The 23,291-nt window shown below is 37.2% G+C and overlaps 1 protein-coding gene across 2 annotated transcripts; it reads right to left on the bottom strand.

The window, feature by feature from the left end:
- Positions 1–2,100: 2,100 nt before the first annotated feature.
- ZDBF2 (zinc finger DBF-type containing 2) lies at positions 2,101–18,117 on the bottom strand. Of its 2 annotated transcripts, none has more exons than XM_042041188.1 (7): positions 18,030–18,117; positions 15,507–15,613; positions 14,855–14,906; positions 14,227–14,278; positions 13,555–13,660; positions 12,571–12,698; positions 2,101–9,421 (listed from the first exon to the last, which is right to left on the bottom strand). In XM_042041188.1, the coding sequence occupies exons 2-7, from the start codon at positions 15,606–15,608 to the stop codon at positions 6,604–6,606; spliced, it is 3,258 nt and encodes a 1,085-aa protein (XP_041897122.1). In that variant the 5' UTR covers positions 15,609–15,613; positions 18,030–18,117; the 3' UTR covers positions 2,101–6,603. The 2 variants fall into 2 exon arrangements, with proteins under 2 accessions (XP_041897122.1, XP_041897123.1); XM_042041189.1 differs by having other exon boundaries at positions 12,586–12,698.
- Positions 18,118–23,291: the final 5,174 nt, after the last annotated feature.

Raw genomic sequence — 23,291 nt, 5'->3', positions numbered from 1 at the left:
TTACATCCACAGAAAGTGCTGTATGAACAGTAACTAATTGTGGTAGGTAAAAATATGCTGACTTTGACTCAATTATTACCCTGACTCCAGATTCAATCAGAACGAGAGTGTGTTGGCAATAACTCAAGAAATGACAATTTGCTAGAACAGATCGAAAAATTAAAGCACTAGACACATTTAGAAATCCATAAAATATCTGTCACCAAAAAGTCAGTATGTTTATTTTTAATTGTATGCAGACTGAGTCCAATAAAATGAAAAGTGTTTCTATCATCAGTTGGGCAACTGATTGATTACTCATCATTAGACCTGAATTGTAACAGAGTGCCTTTGGCATGTGGAGAAATCTGCTGGTAGCCATGTACTGCCTTACAACTTTTCTCTTGAGCCTTCAAAAGGATGTACATGCACAATCTTTGTTATAAACATTTTTCCCTTCTTACCTGAAAGTATAAAACAAGCAGTAGTAAAGAGAAGCATTATTATTTGCATTAAGCAAATAAAACCTTTTAAACTTACATATTTAAGTCTTACACCTCACTTCTACCTCCCTCTTCATCTTAAAATTTCAGTGTAATGAAAAGCAAGTCACACACAAGGGACTCTGCCTTCAGATTCTCTGTTAATTATCATAGCAGAATCGCCAGGCCAGTACAGTATTTAAGCTCTCTGCATGAGCTAGCAAGGCTGTATTTTGATTCTGCAACTTGTTTGCACAATATCAATCATAACTAAGTAAGCTATAACCAACATTTTCAGAGGCTCCAGTGCCAACATTAATGCAGTATGACACAGCAAATACGAGAAGCTGACCAGCTTTAATACATTAAAGTACATTTATATTTGAGGATGTGTGATACTGAAAAACCTGTTTATGAATCCCAGTTTTTGGGAAAAACTGTTTTTCAGTTTTCCTTAAGGGTGGAACACTGACAAAAAAAGAAACAAAGTTTAGAAATGCTGACATTGTTAAATCACAAACTGTAATAATGATGTGTTCCTATGTTTCATAAGAAATGCTTCTACACTCCAAGAAAATAATTATGACTTCCAAAACCATCAAAACACAATAATTATAGCACTAATTACTCCAGTGAATCCAGAGCCAACTAAAACTACGCTATTAATTCCATCATAACTCTCAAATATACCAATTTGGACTGGATCTCCCTTACACACTCTATAAGCATACTGATAATTGTTTTTATTTCCCATGAAAGAGCAATCACCTGACTTAAAATTTGCTTATAGTATCATGTCTGTAACTCCATGTTGAGATGGTTGAACAATTATTTCTTTAGTTAATCATTACCTGATAGCACAGTATTAACTTCATTCAGCCAACTATGTAATACATGGCTATTTTCAACTATGGGCTGAAAACTGCAAAGCATGTCCTGAAATTTTATGACTTACTAAAGCCTCAGGAAACCATATGCCTCTGCCTCTCAAACATTTACTGATCTGACACATCTGTGTGCGTTGCTCCTGCGAAAGATCACACTGGTTTAAACAGGCACTGCTGCAAATAGCAAATGACTACCAATTTATAGAACAAGGTATTACACTGTTCAAGGCATTCTAGTAATCAGCTTACCAGATACTCCTAAAAGTGTTGTTGCACACTTTTAAGTTTCGAAGAGTTCTGCCTGCATTAATTTGTTCTATGATTACAGATGCCAAACCATTTTGCATAAAGTAGAAAGGTGCTTAAGATTATGATACTTCCAGCCCCTGCCCTCATATAGTAAGTGCACATTCTCAAAAAACTCTTAATGAGTAAGCTCTGCAGGAATCTGGCTTGCCATGTGGTTGGGGCTTCTTGGTTTCATGCTGCCAAAATGAAGTTAGACATTTTAAATGTATGTCACCTTTTCAGTGCCATCCTAGAGTGTCATCCTTCAGCTGGCACAGAACAGGACGAATCTTGGCTTCACTGAGTCAAGATATCACACCATTGTGAACAGTTGTTTAAATTATGACTGTCTGCCTTCAGACTAGTAGCTTATTCCATGGCATTCTGTAGTGTTCTTTCCACAACAAATTATAGCAAACAGCTTCAAGTTAAATTCCACTTCAAGAATAAAGAAACTCCAAAAGTACATATTCATTCTTTATTTTATTAAAGCAAGATTTGTTCTGCTGAAGGAATGAATTAATTTATAGCTGCAAAACAAACAAACAAGGAACAAAACCTTTGCTTCTGGGCATGCTCAGAACTATGCTATTACAAATTTTTCTGAAAAATATTACCAGGAATTCTGTGATTCAGCAGATAAAACATTAAAGGAAAAAATTCAGTGATTTTAGTTACATTAGTGAGAGAGATACATTTTACTTTTCCTATCTGTCCCCAAAACACCAAAAGCTGAAAAGCCTTTATTTCCAGTATGAGTTTAGATTACTTTGTTCTCAGGCAGAGTGACCCCAAGGGAAAAAGAAAGGAAGACCAGCAAAGGAATCAAGAATCATCATCCCACTCCTGTTTCACACTATTCAGTGAAGTAAAGCAGACTCCCAAGCACAGGAGCACCTGTACCAACCCGCCCTCTACGCTTCAGACTGGGACAACATCCTCTTCTGTTACCTGACACTGATTTACTTCCAAACAGAACATACTGCCCTGTAATTTAGCTCTTTACAACATAAAAAAAGAGATCCAAATACATGACTGAGAAAAACAATGGAACAACTAATCTGAAATAAAATGAGGAGAAGATACAGAGAAAGAACATCCAGTAACAGCACTGGATGAGTGTGTAGAATCCCTGTATCTTTACAAAACCACATTGTGTCAAACGACCACAGACAGGAGATATAGAGAAGCAGATAAAAAATTACAACATCAAGCAATTATTGCAAAATACATTATCAATAACAAGAACATGAAAACCACAAAAACACATTCTCATTTGGGCACAAATTTAGTATGAAACTTGAGCACAACTTCAGATGAAGCCATAGTCCCATTATTAAACAGAAATATCTCATTTATCTGAGTGCCAGGGAGGGATACTTTCATAACACAGTTACAAGAACATTGGATGCAAACCTGTCAGAAAGAACAAGAGAGCAAAAAACCCTATCAGCAAATTAACTGAAGAACTGCGAGGTGCAAGTGTCAGGCATCTAAAGTTTTGGGGGATTGCTATTTTGTTTGGTTAGCACCTGGCAAAATATGACTGGGTCACACTCATGGTTAACCATACTAGTGAATAACAAAAATTTATCTGCTTAGAATTAAGGTTGTTTTGAAAGGCTGAATGAGTACTTTATGTGGGGAGAGGCTTTTAAAAATTATGAAATGTATAATAAAAACAATGAACTTACAGGTCAAAATTGCATATGCATTGAAGAAGACACGATAACATTTTTCTCAACTATTATAAAAGGTCCTGGTTCTAACTGCTGTCAATTTAATTCAAAAAGCATGACATTATCCCTCTCTAATCCAGCTCTTTTCTTGCTTCTCCATGTTAAGACATGCAAATGTACTGACAAAACATCTTTGTCCACTAACATTAAAAGAAACCTCTCCCCCCTCAAAAAACACAAAAGAAAAAAGGAAACACAAACAAAAATAGAAGCATCACCCGAAACCAACCAACCCGCATATCAATTTCAGAGAGAAAGTATTTCAGTTCTCAAGTTTGACATTTGTGTAGGCTCCACAATCATGTTTTGAAGTTTCAGCCATGATGCTAATGAAACAATGCTCTATTCCATACGGGCAGAAACTGTATTATATATCTAACGGGGAAGTGCTTGCCTGTTTCTCAAGACTCCAAAATACTTTTTCTCCTTTTTGCATAATATTGAATGTCTTTGCTATCTTTTGTTTTGCAAGTATGTTCATCAATTCTCTTTCCAAAGCAGTTTCTGCATTTACTTCTCACATCCCAGTCTTTCTGCTTTATCCTAGTAGTTATTGAGCATGCACAGAAGAGGTTTCTCTGAACACTGAGAAGTGAGGCACAGATTAACATCCAAGCCTACAGTAAACCTTATTTTGACAATGTCAGCCACAGAAATGTTTCCAGACTTGCACCTCAAGTCTTATTCTTCTAATAAATTCTTCCATTTCATACTTTTTTTTTTGTTTTGCTTTTTTTTAAAGGAAAATATATAGCTAGTTACACTTCTATTTAAATATAACATTTTTCTTCTAAAAACCCCATCCTGATAAGAGGGTCTATTATAAAAAAAAAAAAAAAAAGACATTACAGTCTAAAAATATTAGTCATTCTATAGTCCTCAACACATTTTTATTACTCAAGATTTCAAGGAAAAGTTGTGCACTCAGTAAGACAAATGTACAATGAATGAGTATGGAGAACAAATATACACTAGTGTTCTTAAAGTACAATGTGCATTAAAACTTATTCACACAAACTAATTCATGCTCTTCACGTGTAAAATACTGTGAAAAGTAAGATGGAAGAAGTTAGATAGGAAAACATTCTTGTATCATAAAAATATGTTAGAATGGGACTTATCTATAGAGTTAAAGCTTTGCTTTAAAACAAACTTTATTTAAAAATCTTCTTTTGCTTTATCTAAAAATTAGCCTTTCTATAAAAACTATTCCTTTAAAACTTTGCTTTAAAAACATCAGTTTTATATTAGACAAAATATTAAATTATACAGGCACAATTAGTTAAGAGGGCTATAAGAACTTCTATTATAGCCCTTAATTTTCCAGTGACTTGCAATACAGTCATAAGATTCTGTGTCTACTGACAACCATAAAAAAATTCATCCATAGAAATCAACTTTTATATAAAAAATAAAATAAATTAAAACAAAACAAATAACAAAATCTGTCAGACCATATTTCACTTGTAAATGAACTTACTTTCCAGCTGACACATGGACATCTTTTATTTATCTTGGGGAATATGCATATACACTAAAAAGATCCCCAAAATATTCTCTGAACATGTGGTTTATGATGACAGCTTTTATATTTCCTTCAGATACTGTATATTAAAATAAACCATTTCCAAGTCCACCTTTATCTCTGTCCAAATCCGTGACCCCTGACACTTCTGAAAGAAATGAATGAAGACTCAAGAATGGTTTTGTTTTCTGAGGAGAAAATGCACAGATGTGTTCAATGCCAGAGATAGCAGGGTCTTTTCCATGTTTTTCTCATGTTCTGAAAAATGTACCACTAGAGAATTTATGAAGACCTTTAAGGTAAAAGAGATTATATAATATATCAAATTGAAGCCCAGATTATTATGATGTTTAACTATGTGCTTAATTTACTATAAATGAACCATTAATCTTGGGTTTTAAAGCACAGAAACATCTGCAAGTCCGGCTTTATGTCTCCTAGCCACATTAAATAAACTGTCATCATAACAACTATTAAAAAAAGAAAGAAAACTAAGCCAAAACACCATGGGTTTGGGTTTCTTTGCCATAAAACTATAGCAGGTGGAACATCAGTGGCCAAATGTGAATCTCTATAGAATGTAATTTTAATTCAACCAGGCTTTTTCAACAAATATTTGAACTCTAATACATTTAGATGGATGCTGTGCTAGGTTTATTTAAATATTTTACTGACAGTTTAGAAAGAAAGTTCGACTTCTAGTCCATAAAAATTTAACCAAGACTACACCCAATAAAGTCAGAAAAGCACAGAACCCCAAACTCAAGGCTGACATTCTAAAACAACTCACTGCTGTTTGTTTGCATTGTAATTTTTCCATCCCCCTCACTAAGGAATGTGAAATTCACCTACAAACTTAATCAATAAGCTATTAAAAACAAATGAAAAACCCCCAAACCCAACCCTATATTTCTTTTAGGATTCGAGATTTCACTTCAGCCACCACCATTTGAACAGTCTCCTAAAGAGACATATTTCCCTACCAGCATGGTCCATTATTGCTTGATGAGAGCCCACAGTGACTTTTAGTTCAAAAGAAAAATGCTTTGGACATGATTTCAGGAACAAAAAAGTCAATACAAAACTGTGTAAAATTGTATTTCATTTCAAGAAAGCACTGACTTGATCTGAATTGTATCATACTGCATTAATTTTAATGCCTTTCCACAGGCAAGTATATATTATGTGTTGAAGAAGGTGCACATATACACAAACACAAAATACGTACACAGAATTCAGCCCCGATTGAAGTATCTTCATTAAATTTCTAGCATAGCAACTGAGTCATCTTCTGCATTTTAGAATTATGTGAAAAAATTAAAATAGGCACAATTAATTAACATAGTTTCTAAATTACCTTATTATAGTGCACTGTTAGCACTGATAATACCATAATAACAATATGATACCATTCAAGGTCATTTTGCTGATGTACAGGTGAAGACTAGTAAATATGATTCTAAGTGCTTTTAACTCAAATCCACAACTTCTGCAGCTTTACACAGTAGAACAGTGCAATATATTATGTCCCCATATTCCAGGAACAAGAGCTGAGTTTACAGTTCTATTTGTTTCACATTAGACTGGCTTTGCACTTTCTGGAGCTCTAGCAATTCAACTGCATTGTCTATGACCTCCTTTTTTCCCCCTTCCTTCTTCCAGGTGCTGGCTATAAAAAAAGAAAAAAGAACTTCTTTTGGTAGCTAGCTCTCACCTGGCAGAACAAGACAGTTTCGAAGTAATGGTACAGCAGTTCTTCTAGAGGGCCTGTTCACAGTGCTAGGATGACCCCGATCTCCACTTACTTCCCAGTTCCTGACTTTGGAGGAAGCTTGCTCTGGCTTCTTGGGAAAAGATTCTGATGTGACTTTCTGCCTTTTTTCAGGAATCCCTGTTACAACTGTTGAGTTCAGAAAGGCCCTTTTTGGTTTCCTCCTCACCTTTAATTTTTTAGCATCAGGCTTTTCTTTCTTAGGGTGCTTTCCCACTGTAGTTTTCCTGGTCTGGCACCTGTGGATGGAGAAAGCAGATTTCTGGGCACAAGGTTGAAGTTGTCTTCTCATCCCCTCTTTCTGCTGTTTTTTAGTCCTGGATGTTTGTTTGCCTGTGGTTATTCTGTTTCCTCTCCTCCCCACAGTACATCTGACAGACTTAGATCCTGCAGCCTTTCTGGAAAAAACTGGTTCTTTTTTAGTGCCTTCTTTTCTCTTCCATATTGCTTTTGGAGTCTCCCTCTCTAACCACTCACTCCTGATAGAGGTCAGAGGAGTTTTGGTAATTCTATTAAATGGAATTAATCTATAATCTCCTTCTATCACAGAGTTCAAAGGTGAAATGATTAGGTGTTTAAAAGAGTTCTCAGATACGAGACAATCTGTTCTTTCTGTGGAAACAGAAGGTCCATCTGCCTTTTGACTTGAGGCTGCATCATTCCCTTTATCTGGATCTGGCAGGAAAGATGCTGAAGAAGAACCATAGAAGTCTGACCAATTGAGTGACTTTGATGGTGTGCTTTCTCTCTGAGCATCAGCTAGTTTCTTCATGTTTGCATCAATGCTGAGACTTTTGAAAAGCTGGCGAACATGAGAGGGCTTTTTGGCCTTTTCTCCAATTGTACTCTTTGGAGGTGTTTTCAGAATTCGATTTGTCAGTGGGTCATAGTATTTGAGAGAACACTGTTTGTATTTATACCTTACAGAGTCCTTGCTATCTGTGGAGTTATGATTTTTCCTCATTTTGGGAATATCTATAGGTTTACCTTTACCCTGTTTTACCTCTGGACACGAGAGTACATACACTACTGTTTTGGGCTGAACAGGACTCATGATCTTGCTATAGGACTCTGGAAGTTTAAGAGCACAGAGTCTAGTTTTCATGTTTGGAGTTTTTTCATTCTCCAGCCACGCGATGCTTGCTTTCTGATCAGCTGGATCAGATTCTCTTCTAGACATTTTCCTTTTTGCTACAGGGTAGTTCAGCAGACTTGTCTGGGTGCCATGGCTGACTTTAACCACCTGACATCTTGAAGCCAGGCGCCACGTCCTTTTCCTAGGCATTTTTACAATTTGTGGGTTGCATAGTGTATCTGAGGCTAAAGATGGGTTATCAAAATCAGAGCCACCACTTAAAGCATCATTAAATTCTGGCAATGCTTTAACTGGTGCACTTTCCGTTCTATTACCCTCAATAATATTGATCCTTTTTTCATCCTTTTGCTTTTTTTTCTTCATTCTCTTCCCTGCACAATTGGCTGAGGATTCACTGTTAAAATAGCAGCGAAAACGACCTTCCCTGAAATCCCGCACAAGTTCTTCAATTTTTATATCATCTTCATACATTATTTGAGACCAAGTCTTTCCCACAAAAGAAGGAGGCACGTGAGGCAGGGCTGGAAGAACTGGTTCTTCGGTATGAACTACAACATCCTTTTTCACTGCTTCTATTTTCTCTAATGACTCAGTTTTTAAAACAGAAGAGAGCTGTGTTCCATAGTCTTTATCTTGCAAACATACTCGGACCTCTTTTAGGAATTCTATATCTTTTATAGCTGCCTTGGGTAAGTCTGTTCCTACCTGTATTGATGCATCACAGTCAAAACTCATTTCAGAGCCCTCTAAATTAGTACAGTCCAGAAGTGATGAAAAAGGTACACAGGGATTATTCTCTTCTTTGAAATAAATTTCTTCAGATGTAGTTTCATGGCAGTATTTCAAAATTACATCTTCAATAGTTTCATCCACTGAACTTTCATCACCTCTGTTTGTCTTCATGTTTTTGCATCGTGCTAGTTGTGGGGATGTCCCAAGGTCTAGGGAGCTGCTGATACCCACAGTATCCCTGAGATGGAGATCAGACACCAGAGTTTCATCCTGAGTTCGTAAACTATCTCGCTTTGAGAGAGATTGACCTGAGGTAATAAAGAAAGAATTGCTGTGGCTGCGTGTAGGATTCTGATGAGAATCTGAAGGGTGTTTTGGGTGAACCAGTGCTGGAGCAGGATTCAAGCGTGGGTTCAACAACACATCACTGCTGCAGACCTCCATTGCTCTTTCATCACATCTGCTACAAAGAAACAGATTTGATCCTACCAAATCCCTAACATTTTTTCCTGTTTTAGGATTAACAGAGGAACTGTGGCTGGTAGGACTGAGAGAAAACTGCTGAGGTACAGGGCTCACAGCTGTAAACTGACCTTCATGGCTATGATTTGCAATTCGAGCATTTTTCAGAGTTACCCATTTCTTATCGCTACAAATGCCGATAGACTGCTGGGATATTCCTGGAACACGTTCCTGGCCTCCGTGAAGTTTTTGAAAACCTGCTTGTGTTACAAAAGTTTTCTTTGTACCCTCACGAGACAGGCATGGAACAGAAGAGCCTATTTCACGAATGGACTCCTGGTCTTTGCTGGAAATCTCCTGTTTCTCACTGCTCCTCTTTTTCTGCATCTCTTCTGAAGACAGGCAAGAAATCCTAGGAGCCTCCAGAGTGACAGGGGGTGGCATGTCATCATAGGTTGGTCTAAAGGGCAGGGGAGAAAAAAACAGCTTATATAAATACTGTAAATACACTTAAATTTGTCAAGCAATAGCAGTGTGGGGGTTTTTTAAGAGTAATTACCTAGACTGCATCACTTATAATGAACAGACTAAAATTACTGTTTCTGCTACTTTAGCAGAGACACTAAATTTTTTAAAATTATGGAGGGGGAAATGCTCCATAAAGCTAAAGATAAGACTAATCTCCAGATTGTTATCACTCTCTTCATGCAACCATCAATTAAGAATGGCCAAACATAGATTATAATAATTTTATAAATACAGCAAAGCAGGAAAAGTAAAGATATTTCTTTTATTTGAAGTGGTAAGCCTATGAAGAGGTTATTTCACTGGTCATACTATCATTACTTAAAATTGAGCTTTTGAAGAGAAATGGAACATAATAATAGTATAAAACCATCGTTGAGAATAAATGCCCTTTACTCTACAAAACATGGCTGCCTGATAGGAACTCTGCACATGTGGCCAAGGAATTCCATGCTTACTGTTTCTCACAGACATACCACAGCTTCTGACTCACTCCAGTAAGAAGCCAAGTCAGGATTGTTCAGCCTCGCTGTGACAACAGATTTTTATATATTCTGTAACTGGCAGTTCTGTCTTTTGGATTGCCTCAAACACAAGGGTTTGTGTCTTGCAGATTTAACACAGCTGACAGACGTGGACTATTTGCAACACAGGAACCCACAAGGCTTCAACATGTAACAGCTGGGCAAATCCAATGAAAACAATTTTTAAAATATGTAAATATAACTGAAGTAAAGCATATTGTGTTTCACTCGAAAATTATGACCAGACCTTGTGAGACCCAAATGGATGCTTACTTTTGACGTCTGATATGGCAGACATCAGCTAACAGAAGCATTGTGAACAAATTTGATAGTACTTTCCTTTTATAGTAATTCCTTGGTAATATAACTAAGAGTACATAAAGCTAAGGGAAGTAAGACTGATGAAGCAAGAGAGACCTCATATAATGAAACATTAAAAAAGAAGAGGACTATTCTATTACTATATGATTGCAAAGTAATCAAATAGATCAGATAATCAAACAATGCCTGTCAGCTGAACTGCTGCTTTGCCCTTGCATGGATTCTTGGTCACCTAAGTTCTGAAAGGCCTAAAGGGAAGGCCAAATGCAGCAGAAATAATCTTTTTACTTCCTAACTTCAGAGTTCTTCCATCTTTACATGAAACATCTTTGTGTCCTGGCATCTGGACATTGCTGAAAGACTAAATATAAAACTAAATAGATTTTCATATGGAGAAACTATGGCAAACTCCTGAGTCTCTAGCTCAGTTAACAGCCTACAAGTACTTTTCAAAAATTACTTTTAAGCAAATGTCTCTGGGGGGAGAAGAGAACAGAACTACAGTTTTATATAGTTAGGAACTTCTGACAGTTTTGCTACAAATTACCCCCCTAAGTAGAATGAAGATTTACTTTCTAAAATGCTCAATATTATTTCTTTAGGTAATAAACTTACATATTTAGAGGAAGGAATGATTTGGTGGTTTGTGGGTGTTTGGTTTGGTTTTGTTTTGTTTTTTTACTGGGGGAGAACAATATGCTTTGAAATTCAGTATAAGGCAAAGCTCTGATGAATTTTTCTTTTTTCCACATAACTACTAGGTATACTGGTTCTGTAAAACAAATCAGGTTTTACAAATATTTCCATAACCTTTTAAAATGGCACATAAAGATCCCTTGTGTGAATTCAGATAAATAGTAAAAACAGGTATTTAAAGCACTGAGTGAAACTGTGTATAAATCCAAGTGTTTTAACATGAGAAAGAAGAGAATCAAAATCTTACCTCAGGTGTCAATTAAGACCATGACTTTCTTTTCAGAGCAGGACCACAAAATAAATCTATTCACAGTTTGTTTTCCATTTTTGCTTTTCTTCCTCCAAACTCTGTCTAGATTTGGGGTTAACTCTTCCCCCTTCTTCCTCCAACTTAATCTAGATTTTGTGCATTATTTTTCTAATTTTTCTATTCCTTCTTCCAATAACTTAGAGGAACATGGTAGTTTGTTTTTCCTTGTTAGCAGGTTTCATTCACCAAGGGAACAATCTTTTATTAGTGACACCTCAAGAAAGGGCTTTTTTCATTTGGATGTTGCTTTAAAATGAATCCTGTATTTTCTCCATGGCAAAAAAATGGTGAATATTCTCAAGATACTGCAATTAAATCTATTTATTTAAGATGGGAGGACAATTTATTTACTTGTAGTGATGTGTACATCATGCCCTGGACTAGTGTGGTATAGACATGCATATTAGCTTATTCTGCCACACCTTTTGTCTGAAAGCACATCAGTGAGTGCTTTCAGACAAAATACCCTTCTGCTTGTCAGACATATAGCAGAGTTGTATATTGAGAAACACTGTACTGGGATCAAACTGGGACTTTTGTCTGACTTTCAAAACATAACAAATGAGGAATGAGATTTAATTGATTTTCCTTCACCTACAGAGAAAAATTTAACACACTGATCCTCTTACCACTCTTGAAACATGCACATGATAAATAAAGAGAATACTTTTCAAAATCTGAGTATTAATGAATTGGCCAGTTAATGTAATTCAAGTATTAACTGAACATGTGAACTGCAAGGATAATGAAAAAATAAACATGTAAATACTTACCTGATATAATCAACAAACCAAAATTATGAAGTCTTTCAAAACATACCATAAAATATGCTGCTAAATATATATAAAGCCCAGAATTATAAAATTTAGAATAAAATATATAAAGCTCAAATTTGAAGAATTTGTAAACATATGTGAGATTGTACAGTCTGTTATTGTAAGTGCTGACCTATATACTCCTCCTCTTTTCCAGGTCTTCACATTTAAATACTATCTGGTGTTGTTTCAAATCCATAAGTAGTGAAAAGGAGTTTAAAAGTGCAGAGACAACACAAAAGCAATATATTTGCATGCTGTTTATATAAATACATGTCTTTCTAAATTGTCTTCATTGAGCAAGTTTCACCTCGAATGGGCCAAATTTACTGCTCAACAGTAGAACAGAAATAGGAATTCATAACACATGCATTCCACTACCACGTATTAAGGAAAAAAAAAGCCTTCTGTATTATACCTGCTGTCATGGTACCTGTGGGGATGATGCTGTAAAACATCTTGCAGGAAACGCTCCATTAAGCTACTGGTACCCATACGATTCCTACAGTATGTTGTAAAATGTCTGTGCTGGGAGCTGAAAATATGCTGGTGAAAGATAAAACAGATGATTAGTCTAATACTACAGCTAGCACACAGGCCTATTCCTAAAAATTCCTTCCCAGCTTAAATATTACACCATTGCTATGAAAATACTTAAATAAAAAGAAAAATATTCAGCTTTTTCTATTTTAAAGCCTTGATTGAAATTTTTAAGTATGCTTAGGCAGTCTCAATGCTAAAATGTATCAAAACATCTTTTTGAGTTGGAACTTAAATTAGTGGTTCTGGTAGCTGCTGACAAATCTCTTCTAACTAGTACAAATACTCTCACAAATCTCATAGCTGCTCACAAGTCTGTTAACCAGAACAAATACTCTACATTTATCTATAAATGACTTATAATATTCTTGAACTTCGTATGAGCAAACATCCTGTAATTTACTCTAATTAACAAGATTTTTCTTAAGTGTAGATGATTAAATAGGCCTCTACTTTCTAATTTAAAAAGTCTAAAAGACAGGAGACTGACAGAGCTAAAGAACTGAAAATAGTTGATCAAACATCTTCACCCTTGATATAAAACATATTACTGTAACCCTAACACTTTACAATACATACAGATCTCAAGATTAAAGACACAGAAAAAAACATAATGAATGCAATGCACAGCCAAGTGCCACTTTGGAAAAGCAGACTGCAGCAGCCATGCCACTCCACCAGCATCTTTTATAACAGGTAACAAATAAGCAAGGTATCTTAGTGCACATATTGTGCAATTCACAAAGTGCTTATTTTTCACTCAGTATTGGTTGTTCAGCGCAGAAACTGGTATTTTATAAGCTGATAAAGCCTTTAGGTAGTCCTTGCTATCTGCTGCCAAGTTATGCAGAAGCTGTCTCACCTGTTCCAGATTACTGTAGTGTACATGGCAACAGTTGCAGTATCCTTGTCTATTTTGCACAGTGGATGCTCCAGGCCGAGGACATTCTTGTCCACTTCTGCGTAAACTGAAAGAAGCAGGTAATATTATCAAGACATGTTGGGTTGTTTAATCCATGTCCTTAGCACAGAAATTCTAAATATCTATCTTACTACAAAGATGGGAAAAACTTGCAAGATAAATGTTTCTATTTTAGAATTGTAATGGTAAGTGGTACTATGTATTTTAAAGTATTCTCAAGCAAATTTCACGAAAGAAATTTTTCCTTAAATGCAGAACAAAGAATAACAGCTTGAAGGCACAGTTAGCTGAAATCTGAAAATAATTACCTCTAAAGAAAAAGGCAGAGTCATATTTTCATTCGTCTTTTTGTCAGTATTTTGAAATAAAAGAAAAAAAGACCAAGGACACCTGACACTGACACAGTAGTTTTGGGCACTACAATGTGCCTTCCCCACAGTTTTTAACAGTACATGGGTATAAGGCACAAAGGATCTCCATCATACACTTAATCCATATTGTATCACTGCCATCCATTACACAAGGTAACAGGTAAGGCTGAAAAGCAGATTTTTCCCATTTTACTTCGGTAAGCAGTAAGCTGGATGCCAGTCAGATCATCACCTAACTTACCTGCTACTGCTGTCCTGCTGTGGAGAGCCCTCAACACCATGTCTTTGGATTCCTACAGAAAAACAAAAACAACCACCAAAAAATAAAAAAAACCCAAGCAAACACATGTACAAAACATAAAAACCAACAGAGTATCGCAGAGATGGAGAGTTTTACCTGTAGCTAGCTACTTCTCTTACACTGCATTTGTCAAAACTACTATTTTAAAGGAAGATAAAAGGTTTAGTAAGTTCAAAAAAGCATTAAGAGATCCTTTTGTCGGCAAAGTTGATCCAAGAACTTCAGAAAATAAGCTTTACTCTTTCATGGCTGAGGTGAATGAGAATTTTTCTACTGACTTGTCTGGGTTCAAGACTAGGCAATCTACATTGCTACTGTGACATCCATGATCACTGAGAGAAAATGTAAAATGTCTCAATCAGCTTACAATAGGACAAGAAACTTACACCTACATGGAAATTTTGTGGATTATTCAGAAGTCACTCTTTCCACCTAAGCTCCATAATGAAATTTAAGAAATCCAAGTATGCAATTGAACTACAAGGTGAACTAATGCTTCTACTGATAATTATTATGTATTCAAATGTAACTGCAACGAAAACTACTTTCAACTTTTTGAACTTCTTACCTTGTGCTGAAGAAGCAGAAGCTTCATCAGATCGTTTGATTCTCTCAAACATCTGTAAGTAAAAAATTTTTTAAAAGTCAATCCATCCTCATACCATATCCTGAAGCTCCTCCTTCAGTCCAAGCTACAAGCTCTTCAGAAGCTCTATACTGTTTCAGCTATAGACCAATATTTGACTTAAATGAAGCTGCAATTCTAAAGAGAAACTTCTGCTTTACTAGGTTACCCTAGTATTATATTTAACAATATATTTTAGCTTTGATAAAAGGGGCTAACTTTTAATTAATGAAATCAAATACTATACTTATGAGCACAGCCTAGACTCTGTTAGGTTATTAAGCAATAACCGTATCAAATTAATGTAATTACTTAATTTCCTAAGTCACCTTAACAATTGAGATGAGATATATATGTAAGAAAACCCATATGAGACCTACACCACACAAAGGAATTACCTAGGCTGGAAAAGTAATCCTTATTACTCAAAAGATCTGCAAATCAATTTTTAATCTCACAATTTTTAATAAAAATATGACTGCAGCAACAAGCAGTTACATTCTTTAGGGCATCCAAACACAAAGGACTTCCAGGTGTCACATAAGCCTTTTACGCTATGGAACGCCAAGTGTTAAATCAGCTTTCTAGCACCTACCTTAGAGTCACCGACCTTCCTCATCCACCAAAGCTGACTCCAGACTAGCAAACAATAAATGTCGAACAGGAGGCCATTTGCAGTGCAGGACACTTCTCTCATCCCATCTGGCAACAAGGAAGAGCCTTTTAAAATAACATCAATAATGCGTGTTTCCCACGCCCGAAGGCATGTAAATTTTTCTGTACCATTTTGCAAACAGTTGAACAAATGGATAAATCTTTTTGAAGTCTGCAGCACATCTTTTTTAATATGGAAGTAATTTTGACAGTCTTTCCTATATAAATGTTAACCATTCCTTCTGGAATACCTTTGTTTCTTCTTTCTTCCTCATGGGCCCTGTGTACTATACATTGTTGTCATTTCCCAGACTATGCACTGCCCACGATAAAATACCTGGGATGTTGTAGCATTTATGGTCAGAAGGAATATCTTAATACCTCAACTTTAAACACACCCCCGTCCCCCAAAACAAAACAATCCACCAGAACACCAAACTCATCCTACTTCCCATTGTGTTGTAACTTACGTAATAACATTAAAAAACCAAATAAACAAGAAACCCCAGCTGTTCTTATAAACCTTTTCATCTGGCAGCTGAGAAAAGCTTTTTTGAGAGATCAGCTGTTCTCAGTCATCCTGTTCTATTTCCTATACACAGCCAGGACCCAAAAGACAGTGATGGAAAAACACAGAAGACTATCCTTCATAAGTGTTGCTTTATGTAAAATAACTCATTCCACGTGCTGGAAGTCAATTTACTGCTATTTTAAGTCTTACTGTATACAAACAATCTTACGATAAAGCTAAAAGTATGGCAAGAGTGTAGCAACCACAGAGGAAGCTACCCCACGGACGAGGCAGTCAGACAGCAGTTCCACAGCCAGCAGGGGACACCACAACCATTCATCCCTCTCCAGTGCCCCAAAAGGAGATTAAAGCACCTCGACACAACAATGTTTCATTCCATCTCAAAAATGCCAAGCAGTGGCAACAGCAACATGTTAGAGGATGGTTTGTTGCTTCTTTATTTCAAGGACTAATTTCAATGGTGAGGTGCTACTGGGAGTTCACTCAGCTGCAAGTACAATCCCATTTAAATTGAGTTAGGTGCAAAGTAACTTTAAACAGGCCAGAACTAGGAAAATAACTATACTGAATGACACCTGTCTGGATCTCCTTGTTATCTTTTTACAGTTCAAGGAAACTCAATGGGCCAGATTTTCTCACTGGAGGAGAGGTGTGATAGGTAAAAGTGGAAAAAGTCCAGCTATTGCTTAGTAGCTAACAGAAAAACATCTTACAGGAAAAACAATCTCTTTATACCAGTGTTTTATAAGACCACTAGCGTACAGGACAAAGACATAAGTCTGACCTCAAGCTATATACAGCTTGCTTATCATCTGAAGTCAAGCTTAAATCACAAGCTAATAATATTAGGAAATCTGCTACGCAGATGCCTTATTTATGTTGCCAAAATCTGGATAGCCTGAGATCCTTACCTTTTAAAAAAAGAGACTACAGCTATAAATCCACAAAGGATTTTTCAGATGAAAGGAAAGACTGCATAATTCTACCTTAGTTAAGATATTTACAGCCGGAAGTATCTTAAACTGTTGGATTAAAGAGTAAATAATACCTGTTCAAAATTAAGTTTAAACATTTTACAACCACAAAATCCTTTAAATTGTAACAAATGTAAAAACAACCAGTTACATACCGAAATATTTGATTTTATAAAATTCTAACCAAGCTATTTTAGCAGCTGTCTCTAAAATTAATGCTTCGTTTTAGTTTCATTGAATTACTCCGTGTACAGCAGGTAGAGAATAAAAATTTCAATCATACTTAACAAGGCAACCAAAAGCCATGAAACATACACATTAAAAAAAATTTAAATAACAATTTAAAAAGTAGTAATAATCAGTGGTGCATTCTTATAGTAACTGGGTGTCAAAGGTATCAGATAAACTCTCCAGACAGTGTCACTCTTGCACTGCAACAAGTAAAATAAGAAGAGTTAAAAGGCAATAAAAACTGTTCCTCGAAATACACCTCATAAAAACCTCTACCACCCCTTCACCTGAGCGCAACTGTACTGGGCAGGCAGAGGGAGAACAAGGGGGAAACTCTCCCCTAAACAGAGGGCTTGCCTTCCCACAGCACTACCACAAACAGGGAGGCGGCGGCTCCTTTCAGGAACGGCCTCTGCCCCGCGGCCTCACCGCACCGGCGCAGGCCCTGTCCCGGCAGCGCCGCGCCCGCGGTGCCCGCCTCGCCTCGCCTCGCCTCGCCTCGTCCCGTCCCGTCCCGTCCCGTCTCACGCCGGGCCCCGCCGCCCGGGGCGGAGCCGCAGGACCCGCAGGGCCGGCCGGCAGCCGAGGGACCAGGGCCGGCTGTGCCCGCGGGAGCTCCGCCCGTCCCGCCGGGACGCGGCACCCGCTGCCGAGCGCTGAGGGGACGCTGAGGCGGCCGCGCGCTCACCCGCCCACTCCCGGTTCCCCGCTCCGGCCACCGTCTCACCTCCATCATTCCCCGTTCGCTCCTCAGTGCCGCGCTGGGGTCAAGGGACGCCATCCTCTGCTTCCTGCTCCGGGTCGGCGGGCCGCGCCCCGCGAAGGGAATGGCGGGAGCTGCGGTTTCTCGAGCCGCCGCTCCCGGCCTGGCCCGGCCCGGCTCGGCTCGGGCGTCTCCTTCCCTCAGCGCCGCGCTCCGCCCGCCCGGGGTCCCGTCCCGCAGCCGCCATGCAGGCCGAGCTGTCGGGAGCTGTCTTCGCGCAACTCGCACGGAGCCCCCAAAGCCTCCCTTCCTCCAGCCCAGGCGCTGGAATACTGCTCCAGAACACCTCGGGGTGGCGTCTGTTTGTCAGCCCCGGCCGGGATGTTTCTGGTTACAGAGAAGTAACCTCTTCGCTACGTTTCGTTTCAACAACTGTAATAGCAATTTTCTCCTTCAAAACACATTACTTCATGTACTTGAGAGCAGGCTATAAGTTTTACCCTTCTTTTGTTTTTAAATTTTCGGCCATTAAAAGTAGCTTGCTTTACATGGTGTGGCTTGTTCAAGTACGTTTTATCAGAGCGTTGAAGTCTGACTTTATCAGAGTTCATGCTAGATCTGCTTCTAAGTGGGCTTTAGAATGTGACCTTACCTCAGGTTCTCTTATTTTCAGCTGTAGGGTTTTGAACGTTTGTCTCGTCTGCTGGGGGAAACGAGCCGTTGCATATTTCTCTCATAATGCTGAAGCAGCAGGGTATTTTAAGCCATCTAGGCAGACACAAAGTCAACACAACACCCTTATGTGTGAAGACAGGTGCAGATACAGGCCTGGATTATGCAATGGAGGGAAAACAATCTTGAATGCACTGTAATATGGAAAATTGAAAGAGATTGCTGTAAAAAGGCACTGCTGTGTGGCTGTGTTATTATGAAACCATAGCTCAGAAACGTCCACCCACGCTGAGCAAGTAATTCAACACAAATCTCAGATGACAGAAGAGTAGGAGAAGGCTTCTCTTTAGGAGGGCTGAATTTAGTTGCTGCTGGATTCTTTAGGTACATGCATACCTATGAATATTTCATTCTTGGTGAAAAATAAATACTTGTTACAAAACAAAAGTTGCCTGATGATATTTTGTTGCCTGGTATAATACACAACTTGGGAAAAGTGGAACTTTCAGTCCGAGAGCATTTGCACACATGGAAGGCTCAGGCACGTGCCCAAATTATTGCACATCAGCAGAGCTTCATTATTTAAACATGTGGCAAACACATATATAGACATGTTATCTTAGGCTAAAATAGTTTACTTTTATGGTGGTTTATAGCAGGATTAGCGAGTTGCTGTGGCTTGGCTAACTCCATAGCTTGTTGAAACAAAGGAAGCTTGGTTACATAGCTCAGGCACTGAAGTTTCTTTTCCAGAATGGCTCATGTGAAACAGAAGCCCTTTTTAGCAATGAGTAATCTATACAGTCTATCTTACAATGCCATACAACTCGTCCTCAGAATATTCCTGAATATTTTTGCAAGATAGAATGTAACATTCTGTTTCTTGGACTGTCACTCAAAGATAGCAGAACTTAGGCTTGGGTTGCCACATATTTCTTGGCTTTCAACTCTTTCTTTATGAGCTTGAGGTTGCACCTTGATTCAAATTCAGGTAAGGTATTGAGAGAAATTACTTTCCTTCAGTCTCCTCTTCCCCCCTAGGAAACTACTCCTCACATATGTGCATGACAATTGAGTAGGGCTGACAAACTTCCTTTCCCCTTAAAAAATTATACTTTCTCCTGACCTAGCATCAGACCTTTTTTTCTCTTTGCTGGTATCTTTACTCATCTATTCAGATTTTAAAAACTGCCCCATACACCTTTCACTGCTTTGCTTTCTACTTTTACTTTGATTTGTTATGGTTTTCACTTCTGTTACCCAAATGTGAGTCAAAGTTGTATCTATGAAAACATGAAGACAAATTAACAAAGACAGACAGCCTCTTTCCTAAAGAGTCTCAAATTTCTTCCAACAGCTGTGTTCAGATTGGAAAAGAGAGAATGTGATGAAAGAAAATCAAGGTTGGTAAATCTAGCTGGCAGGAAACTCTTGGCTAGATTTTTAGTTTGTTGCATATGTTCTTTATAGATGCTGATGTTGTAAGCCTAATTTATCCTTAAATTGTTGTTTTGGTAAAGTTCTTCAAAGGATCTGAGCTAAGTGTTGACTGACTGACAGCAGCTGAAGGTCTGGGGCTTGAGCCATGCAGAGATTACTTTTGCCAAGTGTTCCCAAAGATGGGTTGCTGGTTTTAGCCTGGATTCTAACAAGGCAATGTGACTACATGTGTAGATTTTAGAGAACTTCACATTCAGAGTAACCTTGGGGAAGAAGTATCTTTCCAACTTTACAGTAGAATGGCTGTAATACAGTGCCTGGCACTGTATTAAAACCTTTAATTCCTAAGAAGTAATTGTTGTGTTTCTCTGAAAAATCTGATGATGGCCGCTGGCCGATATCAGGTATGAGACTTATGGAACAGCTGTCTGATCCTTTATGATATTTCTGTTTTCCCCTTTAGTATGAATTGTGTGATATTTAATAAGGTTTTTCAAAGTAAAAGAAAATAATTCCTCACAAGTGTAAAAGGAAAAGATAATCTCTTTACAAAAAGAACCTTGTGTTTACAAAAACCTTGTTTTCTTTGCTCTGCTTTACTCAAGAGTTTGCTGGGTTTCACAGATTACTATTACACATCGATTCTTTATTTTAAGCATTTTTCTCATTTTTGAATGAAAAATATATGTTCTTAAAAATAATAATGGTCTTTTATTTACTTAGATATGGCACTGAAATTAAATGAAACCTTTTTTATTTCAAAGAGGCAAATTTATTGTGGGCATTCTGCTTGCTTTCTCATTATCTAAAACTGACCTTTGCTTTTTGTTTTGTATTCAAAGTTATTTTAATTTTCTAATAAGAGCTTTACCTGTGCTGGTAATACAAACATCTTCAATATGCAGGACATTAGCTTAACCCCAAAACTTTAAAGATACTATAAAGGCTGTTGTTTCTATTTTTCATTTTCTTGCCAGAACAACCTCCTTAAGATCAAAAATTTGAAAGTTAAATTTTCTTTTTATTTGCTTAACCATTTTATCAACCAAAAAGCTTGGCAGCTGCATTATAATTGAAACATGATTTGGTAATGACCAAGAAAAAAGTTTGAAATATCATTTAGCACTGAGAGGACTTTAGAAAAACACTTTTGAAATGCATGGGCTGAGAATTGTCTCCTAAAAATATTATTTTACTTTCTTGTAATCAGGTCTTAAATTTTTAAAAGGTGGCTTGAAGTACTACACAGTTTGACTCTTTTTCCAATATCTTATTAGAAGAAAATCCTCTCCTAGTTTATTTTTTATTGTTACTTGGAGGCCATGATGCTGCTTTCACAGGCTTACGTTGTCAGAGTTTGTGCTCTATGCATTTTTTCCACTAAACTTGCTCTCTATATTTTATTTCTGTATACATGTACAGAATATAGAGATTTTTATTATTATAGTGCTGAGAAAAATTCTGGGATGCACTGATCCCAGAGGGTTTTATTATTGCTGTTAGAGCTGCTGTTGCTGTTCATTTGCTGGCAGGTTGTCCAGAAGGTACAGCAAGGAGACAAATCTGAATGTATCACTTTAAACAGTATGGCTACAAAATGTATCCAAATCCAGTGTTTTCAGAAAGTGTTTGCACAATGGGCTTCTAACCATCTTACATTAGATTTCAAATCCATAACCTAGCTTTGCTGCAATTGTTTTGAATCTCTCCATTACCTTGAATTAAAATGTTTTTAGGATGTTCTGTTCTAAAAGAAAACACAAAGAAATTAAATCAGCAGTTGAGAAGTTTGTATGCTAAAGAACATTCTGCTTTCAGAGAACACATTTTTTATCATAAAATGCTGAATAGTTTACTGTTACAGTCACAGTCATTTCTGTTTTCAGTTAATGATTGTTCAGTCAGATCATTTCTCCGAAATAACTCTGCCTGGTTTTTTAGGGAAGTGACATAAAGAAAGGGACTAGGTCAGTAATTAGGCTTGGGGTTGCCTGTAGGTGACTGCTCATGAATTGCAGGATATTCTTTGACCTTCATGTTGTGCATGGAGTTTCTTTGTAGCTTCAAAAATAGCAGTTCCTTGGAATTTCTCTATTCTATTTTGCCGTTGTTTCATATTTACTTTCAAAAATAATGCCAATTTTAAAACTGTCTGATTTATATAGTCAGAATGACCCTGGAGAATTGCAATGACCCTGGAGAATTGCAAGATTTTCAAGTATAATTGTTGATTACCAAATTACTTGGAAATACACAATAATTTCTGACATGTTTATGCTGGAAGATGCAATGGAAAGTTGTAAAATGACTCCATTTCCCCCATGCTGAAGGGAACTCTGCAGCCTGAGAGCCTTCAGCTATGAAGGGAATGGAAAGACCAATAGGTTCTTGTATTAACCACAGCCAGATAACAAGGCTGAAATACACTCAGAACAGAATCAGTCTCGTCTGCAGGGCATAATGATTTCTCTAGCCTGTTTTAAACCATCCTTCTTTTTATTAATAGATAAGGTATGAAACTGATGTGGCTTTTTAACCAGATGCCAATGTGAGTGTGTTGAAATATTTTAAATAAGTATAGTAGATGACTAATATGCCCTTATAGCCTGCCTCACAATCTGTCATAGTAGAAACTCAAGGCATTTTTGCATAAGTAAATATTAGTTGCCATTACTCAAGCGGGGAATAATGTCTTTCTGATACAAAGAGATAAATTTCTCAAAGCTTCTTGGAAGGTTGTTTATTCTGTTTATCAAGAATTTTCTAAGCTCCCAGAAGTTTCGAACTGGCTTTTACCCCTTGTAATATTCTGAATAAAATGTTTATTTACATCCATTTTAATGGAACTGTCCTGATTTTAAATAGATGGATATGAATTTAAGATAATCCAGAATGTAAAATGCTTCTGCAGCTTTCTTGTCTGTAGTGTAATTTATAAGAATTGGGTAGTTCCAAATATATATACTATTATGTTGAGTCACTGGATGTTCTGCAGTCAGTTTAAGGTGGGGTCAAAATGTATTCCCAAAGCAGTTAAGTAAGTGTTATTTTTCTCTGCTCTGGCTGTTCTAAATCATGTAAAATTTTTTTAATGTTCCCACAATAAACCACATAAGATATTTTCTTACATCTGAGAACAAGCAGACTCTCTCCTTTGCTTTACCATGGGAATAA

The sequence above is a fragment of the Corvus kubaryi genome, unplaced genomic scaffold (genome assembly GCF_017639235.1).
Source record: "Corvus kubaryi isolate FWS band 111438036 unplaced genomic scaffold, C.kubaryi_AGA036_p1.0 37396, whole genome shotgun sequence".
Lineage (NCBI taxonomy): Eukaryota > Metazoa > Chordata > Aves > Passeriformes > Corvidae > Corvus > Corvus kubaryi.
The sequence above is the reverse complement of the archived record's forward strand: the minus strand, read 5'-3'. Positions and strand labels throughout refer to the sequence as shown.